Source organism: Coenobita brevimanus, chromosome 38 (assembly GCF_032717465.1).
Source record: "Coenobita brevimanus isolate Jiangsu-jjx chromosome 38, ASM3271746v2, whole genome shotgun sequence".
Classification (NCBI taxonomy): Eukaryota; Metazoa; Arthropoda; class Malacostraca; order Decapoda; family Coenobitidae; genus Coenobita; species Coenobita brevimanus.
In genome coordinates, this window is record NC_136991.1 from 1,760,476 (window position 1) to 1,769,846 (window position 9,371).

General features: G+C 43.0%; 2 protein-coding genes across 2 annotated transcripts; both read left to right on the top strand.

Moving 5' to 3' along the window:
* Positions 1-357: 357 nt before the first annotated feature.
* Positions 358-7,354, top strand: LOC145396441 (protein Churchill-like). Its single transcript, XM_080269817.1, has 4 exons — positions 358-473; positions 2,735-2,810; positions 3,700-3,832; positions 5,302-7,354. Exons 2-4 carry the CDS (start codon positions 2,772-2,774, stop codon positions 5,463-5,465), a joined length of 336 nt encoding a protein of 111 aa, XP_080125943.1. The 5' UTR covers positions 358-473; positions 2,735-2,771; the 3' UTR covers positions 5,466-7,354.
* A 1-nt stretch (position 7,355) lies between these two features.
* Positions 7,356-9,063, top strand: LOC145396440 (ribitol 5-phosphate transferase FKRP). Its single transcript, XM_080269816.1, has one exon. It carries the CDS (start codon positions 7,356-7,358, stop codon positions 8,874-8,876), a length of 1,521 nt encoding a protein of 506 aa, XP_080125942.1. The 3' UTR covers positions 8,877-9,063.
* Positions 9,064-9,371: the final 308 nt, after the last annotated feature.

The following is a 9,371-nucleotide window of genomic DNA, read 5'->3' on the forward strand; positions in this document are numbered from 1 at the left end:
AAAGTATCAATAGTGCATCGTTTTAAATTCGGCTCTTCACATTTTTGGAGACAAAACTACTATAGTACGTTTTTCTTTTCACTTAAATACATTGATTCATTTGTCTCTTTATTGCTTTAAAATTTAAAACATTAATTAAACGTAATGGAGGTGTGAATAAATAAGTGCAAATAATCGGTTTGAGTTAAATTATTTATTTACTGTTCCTGTTTTTCATCATATGCATAGGTAAATAATGGTTCAACGTTAGCAGTTAATTTATAACGCCTTAGTACTGTGTATCATTGGTTGTACATGAAGTAAGTTCTTAGTAATGTGGAAAGATATGCTGTGCGTGCGAATAACCCTCCCCTCCCAGTCCCTGTCAGCTCAAGAGTTATTGTTATTGTTGTTTTAATTATTGTTTACAGCGTTCCGACGCAACGTTCTGCGCTTTAATTCAGCCTGTCAACGCCCGAAAGACTAAACCAAAAGTAAGTGGCTTGTTTTTGTGCTAATGTTACACAGGCAGCTTTGTTATCAGTTGTAATTTGGCTTTGTATTTTGTAGGCTACGTTAGTTTTTGTTTATGGGAGGTGCTCATGCTTGACAGCCATAACATTTTGGTGACGGGTGGAACTCAAAAATTTCAAAGACCTGATTAGTGTGTGTTTATACGTGATGGACTGTCATATCATTACTCTCAGTGTTCGAGTTGTTAGTGATGATTGGACCATTACCGGTACTTTATATGAATTGAATTGTGAGACTAGCCTAGTTAGGCTTCATTTTTTTTTTTTTTTTTTTTTATGGTTTACACTCAGCATTCATTTCAGATTGTTGCTGTAGTTGTTGCCTCAGGTATATCTAAAAGTGTACCCTGTGGATTGCAGGCTAAAGTTTGTCTATCTGCAGTCCACCATCCTCCTATCGGGGAACAGGGGTAGAATTGAGAGATATTTATTAAAATAAACAGTTGAGCCACCTGGTTATGTTGGTGCCACTACATGAAGGCATTTCTCTTGAACATCACTTCAGAGTATAAGAAACAGCATCATACAAATACAGTAGAAGCCATCTCACATCAACCTAGCAGCATACCTTCACATCTGCCTTTGTCTGTCTGTTCCTCCGTGTAACTCTGCCTTTGTCTGTCTGTTCCTCCGTGTAACTCCACATGCTCTTTTCAGATAACTCATTTCCACTGCTCTCTCTCTTGATTTATATGCTTTCCTTTCAACCAGGTCCAAGCTTCACTTACATAATGTCGAGTAGGGTTCTTAGGACTGTCGTTCAGCAGCTTTTTATTTTTACTTATTTATTTTATTTATATATTTTGTTCACTTCCATGCTCACCTCCCTATTTCTTATCACTGTTCACAATGAACCGGCAACATTTCATATACTTCATTCTCTAAACTTCCGTCCTTGCATATCACACTACAGTACCTGACTACTTGAAGAGACTCATTCTCCATTTCCTGCACACACAATTTATCCGCAGCCTTTAAGTCCACTTAGTCTACTTTGTTGTACTGTGGAAATAATTTAGATTTGTAGAAATACCTGATGCTTTGAACTACAGTACTGTATATTTAGTGTATTGTGTTGTATAAATTACATACATACTACATATAGTGATTGAAATGATCTCTTCATTACAAGCATTCCTGTGGCTTCATCCAATGTCTGTGAGTAGATTATCTGTGGTATATAAGCAATAAAGAAAAAAAAAATTATTGTTATGGAAAGGCCAGTGAGTTTCTACTGAACAGTTCAGCTCTGTCATTAGGATTGGTAAACATGCATGTGTGCAGGATGTCAAATAAGACTGCTGTAGAATTATGCATAGAGAAATTATGGTTATGGCAAAAGTGTGTTTAATTTAATCTTGTAGCAAATATGGGCCTTGCGTCAAACCTGTCTTTTGATGTATCAGTTCATTTTCCACTAAATTTGTACCATGCATTTATTAATTCATCATCTAATCTAGTGTTGCCTCATGAGGAGTGTAGGAGCCCGGGGCTAGGCAAGTTGGTCCTCACATTTAAGATGAGAGTGACCAGCCTCACTCATCCCTGAGTGGCAAATCAATGAGCAGTAAACTCCAGTCACCCCTTAGGTATAAATTTGCACCAGCTCAGTCCGATTAGAGAGCCTTAATTGCCCACTACACCACCAGGCGCCATAATTTTGGTTATATGGATACCACCCAGCATAGTAAATGGTTTCCTGGTGTACAGGAAACCATTTGGTATGTCTCTCAGTGTAGAGTCACAAATAGACAGGAGGAGGAGGAGAGAATGAAAGAAAGAAAAACAAGAAGAAAGAGAGGAAAGGGCAGGCACTGGAGAGCAGCACTGCGTTGAGTGAATTGATGGTGAGCACCCCCACCAACCACTTCAGTTTTTAACAAATTTTTTTTTCGCAGTGTGTACAATCGTTCTTAGCCCTTTTAGTACAATGGTGCCCAATTTGTATTTTGCCTAGCTGTCACCAAACAGCTTTATTTACCATAGGAGAGACTTTGTGTATTGAATGGGTTAAATGTATATTTTCGTATACTTTTAATCACTGTTAGATTACCAGTATAAATGTAATTAGTCAGTCTGTTGACATGAAACGTTATTTGTATCAATTCCTTCTGTTCCCTGTCTATAGAACTGATTGAGAAAATTTACCATAGCTGTAATGCATCATCTTCATGATAACTACACTTTTGTTTTGCTTACTGAGTTCTGTGCTTTTTTTGCAGACTTTGGTTGTGAGGAGTCAGCATGTAATCCGAGAGGATGTGTCGCGAGTGTGTTAAGGAGGAATACCCAGACAGAGTGAGTTGAGTGAGGATATCTAGAGACTTCCTGTGTAATGCATGGTCACCAGTGTTGTAGTGTAATGTCTTGAGGTCTGGCAGTACAGTATTGGGAACAAATTGTGTCAGGTGAATGGTAGTGTACTTTACTACCTGTTTTAAATTATACCGTACCACAGTTTACAGTAGTTTGAGCACTTTTACTTAAGATTGTTTAACAGATTGTCTAATATCACACAGTACTTAACCATTTATTCGTGGATTCTTAGAGTTCAGCTGCAAACTGGTTATAACTATACATTATACTATTAATATCTGCCTAAGGTGACAGCCTAAAGTAAGTGACTTGAATATGGGCTAAATCAGGTGACATCTAGTTCACATGGCTGAATGATTAGCAGGATAGTTTCACACCTTGCAGGCCACAGTATGAAGATTTGGTTTCTATACTGTCCTTAGGGAAAAGGGAATGAATAGGGAAGCTGCCAGAAATCGAGCAGCATGGAGAGGCACCATTAGGTGACCAAGGCCGATGCATGCAAGCTTGTTGGAGCCTTCAAAATCGAAATGAACAAGATGAACTGTCCATGGGATAAACTACATATCTGTGTGGACTGATATATATATATATATATATATATATATATTTTAGTGTTTATCCTGGCAAACTCCAAAAAATTATTTTGAACTACAGTACAATACCAGTTTAGGTGTAGAGCTCAGTGACAGAGCCCATACATAAAGTGAAGTAAAATTAACATACAGTACTGGGTATGTTGGATTTTTTCAAACTTTTATCTTGAAACAAGTAAGCAGTGAGCAGCAATGCATTCCCCTAATTGCTTAATGGTTAGTGGTAATTTGGCACAGTAAATGTCCCATTAAGTGTTTATTCTTTCTCCGCCAAGGGCACAGTGTGTCTGGACTCTGGTGCGTACCTGGCCAACCTGCGAGGGTGTAGAGGCTGCGGTCAGAAGGACACCCTAGCCGTGGCCAACAGGACCACCCAGGACACACCACAGGAACTGGTCCAGTATGATCGTAAGTCCTGTTGTATATCATATTTGTTATCGTCGCCTTTTCCGTGTCAAGGGATGGGGTAAAATAGGATCCAAAAACAAGGAGAGACCAAGCATGGGCATATTTTCTTAGTGGTCACATGCCCTTTCTGTCATGAACCCTTATTAGGGCTTTGGTTGTGTATTTAGAGTTCATCCTTCTTCTAGGCCAGCTGCCAACCCAGCCTGACAGGTCCAGCCTACCCCAGGGAGTACAGTACACTCAACCCCCTGCTATCGCGCCTAATTGGTTACAGGAATCGTGTGTGATAGCTGAATTCGCGATAACTGAACTGAACAATCAGTGGGAAAATATCAAATTGGTTTTTCGGTGGCCCGTTTTTCCAACTTTTAACCACTTTATGCCTACGATTTCCAGCCAGTCTCTCCTCCAACATGAAATCAAGCATTATTTCATTAATAATAACATTATAATGAATAAATAAACAACATAAGAGGCGATCAAACTTTGGTTTGGGTGGTTTGAAGGGTTCTGAGACTTGGGAGTGGCTTAGTTGCTGCCAGATCTCTTTGGCTTTCTCCATGATTTCTTTAGTGTCCACAGCTATCACACGGTACTTCGTATCAGGAATGGCCGGGTAAGATTTAAGTGGAACAAAACTTGGACGCTGTCACACACGTTCCTCGTATCCTCTGCAAAGGACATGCTTCTCACACTGTTATCAGAGCACCGTCTCAGTTGTAAACACGTGATTACTTTATCGACATCACAGTTTTCTCAGTATAGGAAATATTAACTCTTTATAATGGTTTCAAAACGATTGATATTTATTCTAAAATACTAATAAGTATTCGGTGTTAGGCTAAATGTTCAGTGCCATAGTACGATATATTCTCTGTCGAGTCGTCTGGGTTTTGGTCACACTGTTTTGCCCATCGTATCGGCAGGAATCCATCCAGATGAATTCCAAATGCCCGTGGTATCGTTGGCGATGGTTGGTGTTTTTTTGTGCAGTCTGTCAGCCATTATATCACACATAAAAAAAAAAAGTGTAAGGAATTCCTCTTTCACTGTCGGCAGAGAACTAACGCGCATTCAACTGAAGTGATTGGGCGGTTGGGGATGAGTCGCATCAATCTGGTGCGGTGTTCACAACCCGGGCTCTTCAAACTTGACGCGTGATAGCGGTCTTGGGGTGCGTGATAGCATGTATGGTTGTGCATTTGATGTGTGCACGATAGCAGATAACCACGATAGCTGAACGCGCGATAGCAGTGGGTAGATTTTGCCATAGTTGTGTAGAGGAGATAAGCAGGTGCAGCAGTCTCAGCCTGGACTTAGATTAGGGTATGTACAGTAACAGTAGTGGCGTTAACTACCTGGGAGTGTTGTGCCAGACCAGCTACAGGGCTTTTGGCCCCTCACCACTGTCATTGTAGTACGGTACCTTCCAGGTTTTCAATATATTCTTAACTGCCCATGTTTCCCAGATGTGTGCGGTGGTTGCAGCCATGTGATTGCCAGCCACACACACCGCTTCTGGGTCGAGGATGACTACCAGTACTATGAGATGAGTTGCCTGCTGTGTGGCGACGCCGACGACACACGTTCCTGCCAGCCCGACGACCCTCGGCTCTCAACCATGCTTTTCTGATTCATTCTCTATCAAGACGCATCATGCTTGTATTTCTCTGAAATCAAACAAGTCATGCTGGTATTTCATCACTGTTCTTATTGGATACAAATTGTAATTTTGTAGCTCTTCTGATGTACACGTGATCAAAGTATGACACATTCTCCTGCAACCCCGACAATCAAGCTTGGGCAGTGTGGTCATTGGTTTCACTCGCGATCAAAACGTGTCTTGCTGCTGGGCCTATCAGTTACAAAGAGTGATTTTGTAAAATGTTGCCAAAAATACATAAAAGTTCAGGTTACATATTACAATGAGTGATTTTTAGTGTATTGTCAAATTACATACAACAAGTAATTGTTGTGCATTACAAAAAGTGATTTATAGTTCATTTCCAAAATGCGTACACATTATGGTTATGCAGTTTACAGAAATTCCTAATGCTCAGATATTGCTTCTCGTCTCCAACACCCAAATATGCAAAATGCTCTGGTTTTGTGCATTGCCTCAGGATACCGATGTGTATTGATGTACTCAACCGAATTATACGATCACTGTGACGACTGTAATGAAGTGCAAAGTTTTAAATTTTCTGTACAGTATTGTATCCAAACTTGCAATGACATACGTAACTGCCGTCTTCTGCAGCCAAAGTTGAATGTTGCAAAGCTAACATAATGGTATGAGTTTTCACACTGCATTGTAATTACTAGTGATGTCTGTTACCAAGTCTATAAAGTTTGACTTGCATGTTTATGTGTCCAAATTTGAGCTTCGAGATTGAGTCAGTGTGTGATTATGATAATTTGAGTGACTGCTGTGTTGGTAAATAGTTTTGTAACACTTAACTTCCAAATCTGATCTCTGAGATAAATTCAAATGAGTGTTTGTGACCACTTGATTGACTGTAGTGTTGGTGAGTCATATGTCCAGAATCACCCCCACCTCAGTGAGAATGGGATGTTGAGCACTTGTGATTTTATTCTCAGATGGGACAAGAATGTAACTGTCGTGTGTTTGTGGTGTGCGCTTTGTTTTGAAATATGGTGATGCAGCCATATCGCCGTTCATGAGTGCCAGTGAAATGTGATGGCATTTTAATTTTATGCCAGTCACCTCTTGATGAACTAATAAACAGTCAGTGATTCAGCATTAATTTTTTGGCAATACCCTTTTGATGAACTAATAAATGGTTACCTTGTTGGAGGAGCTAGACAGTGCTGTGTGTACTTAACAGAATGACAGACTATTGACATTCACCCTTGTATAAGAGGTTTAGCCTACTGCAGTGCACAGAATGAAAATTTTTAGAACATGGATGGTTCAGTGTTAGAACAGTGATGATTAACCTCAGTGCAGTGAAAGTAAGCAGTGTGACTAACCCATTGTATATGTGGAGCTGTATGTGATCACCCATCCTCTGCTGTATTCAGTGTACCGTAAGGAAACCCAGTAATTGTCTTCTTTCATTGGGTTATTGCCTATATAAATATGCCATTCCGTGTGTCTGTGCTGTTTTGTTTCCGTGATCAAATCGTTAATCAGTTTGTGTTGTGTCATACTGTATCTGAGTAACTACAAATCATTTATATTGCTGGGCTCAAAGTTGCAATGCAATTACTTTACTTTCATACTTGTGAGTGTTCTATAAATGATGATACAAGTAAGTGAGATTCATATAGCCATCAATCCAGTGAAGATCAGTTGAAATTCAGCTTTGATAATGAGTTATGAGTTACAAGTTTTGGCTTCAGGGATGAGAAAATTGTTGACGTGTCTCCTGTAACATAAAGTAAGACTGGTTTAGAATATGTGATTTGTGTTGAGTATGTCATCTGCAAGTTGTAGCTAGGGATGAGAGAATTATTGGCTTGTTTCCTGTGACAAAATTAAGACTGGTGAGAGGCAGTGATGGTGGGTGTAAGGAAGGTGAGGACATTGGTGGTGGTGGTGGTGGTGTGTACAGTGGTGGTGGTGGTGAGGCAGGCAGGGCAGGGTGTATGGCGGGGGCATGGCCGAGGCGAGGAGGCTGAGGTGAGGGAGGGGAGAGGGGAGGCCAAGGACCCTCTGGCGGGGCTGGTGGTGCTGGTACGAGAGTTTGAGACTTTTGACAACGATGTGGTGGAGACTGTGGTGAGTGTGTTGAGAGGATGCGGTGGTGTGTGTCGTGCTGCAGTGGTCAGTGATCAGGTGGTGTATCCACCCCTGGCCCTGCCGCCCCGTATATCTTCCATTGTCCTCACCCCAGACCTGTTACGTCCACGCCCAAGCCTGCATCAGCTGCTTGCTGGTGCAGCACATGTGTTGTTGCTGCCTGATGGAGCACGGGTGTCATCCTCAGGGCAGCTGCAGGACCTGGTGGCCATGTTGGAAGGAGGTGATGCCCAAGTGGTAGCAGTAGGTGTGGGTGGAACACCCCTTACGTGTCACCGCTACACCCTCCAGGTTGCGGCCTGGACGCTGACAGTGGCCCCAGCACCTCAGAGTGAGGCCTGTGATGCTGTCAGTGGCCGTGCTGCCCTCCTGCTGCACACAAAAGACCTCTTGGCCCTCACTCATCCACTTTCCCGCCCCATCCCTCTCAGCATTGGGATACAGGGTGCTGCACGGGGATGGAAGGTACACGTGGGACGAGGAGGGCTACTGGGAGAGGGACGACAGTTGTACAGCACAGAACACTTGCGCTGGAAGAAGGACGGTCTGGACGAAGAGCGGCGGGTGTCGCTGTATGCTGCCCTGGGTGTGAAGAAGGTGGTGAGCTCTGGTGGCGATGTTCATTGGTATGGGTGTACCAGAGCCACCCCTCGCTGCTTCCCAACAGTGGTGCAAGACACACCCCAGTACCTGCACCTGGGCCGCTGGACGCCACCATGCTGTCTGGAGGGACTCAGGGCCACTGCACGTCATGTCTTCCAGGTGCTGAAGGGCTGCCGGGCCCGCTGGTGGCTGGAGGGGGGGTCCCTGCTTGGTGCTGTGCGCAGTGGGGACATCATACCTTGGGACTATGATGTTGATATAGGCATATATGCCTCGGATGTGGACCGCTGCCCTGCCTTGAAGTCTGCTCGTTGGCAGACTCTTGAAGATGGGGAGGGGTTTGTGTGGCAGCGGGCAGCAGAGGGAGGGTTCTTTAGGGTGCATTACAGCACTGCCAACCACCTACATGTGGACATATTTCCCTTCACCCCTCGTGGTGGCACCATGACTCGCGGTGGAGCCTGGAACACGGGACACCGCCAGGATGTTGACTTTCCGGAGCACTTCCTGCGTCCACTGGCAGCCATTACATTTGCCGGGGTCCTGGCTGCCGCACCTAATAATGTTAGGGATTTCCTTGAGCTGAAGTTTGGCCCAGGTGTGATTGAGACCCCGCAGTACCCAAACCCTGACCTGCAACTGCCTCACAACCTGACAGCACTCCTGCACACCTGACCAACATTTACCCTCACCACTCACCCCACCACATCTGATGGTGGTAATCAGCTCATGGAAATACTGCAGCATATAATGCTCATAAATGTTGTCTACCAGTACACTTCAGTAGTCTCGCTGTGCTCAAACTTCTTTGCTAATGGCCAGCCACTAGCAGTTAGTCTCTTTCTTGTCATCCGAACTTGACTGACAAACACATTATTCCTTGAGTGGATTAGCTTTCTTTCACAGTAGTTGCTTCTAAAACAAATCATTAGGGCTAAATTCTGTCAGCGATGTACCAATTGCACCAGGTAATGCTGTACAGTAGTTGACAGTATTTGAAGGATATACTAATCCTACCATTATAACACAAATGCTTTGCTCTATTGTATTGCTCATATCCTGCCCTACATTTTGTAGGCTGTAGGTAGTGCCATAATTCCTGACTTGCCTGGGAATTAAATATTATGGTAAACCCAGCACCTCTGTGATGGGCTGCTGAATCTTAAATTA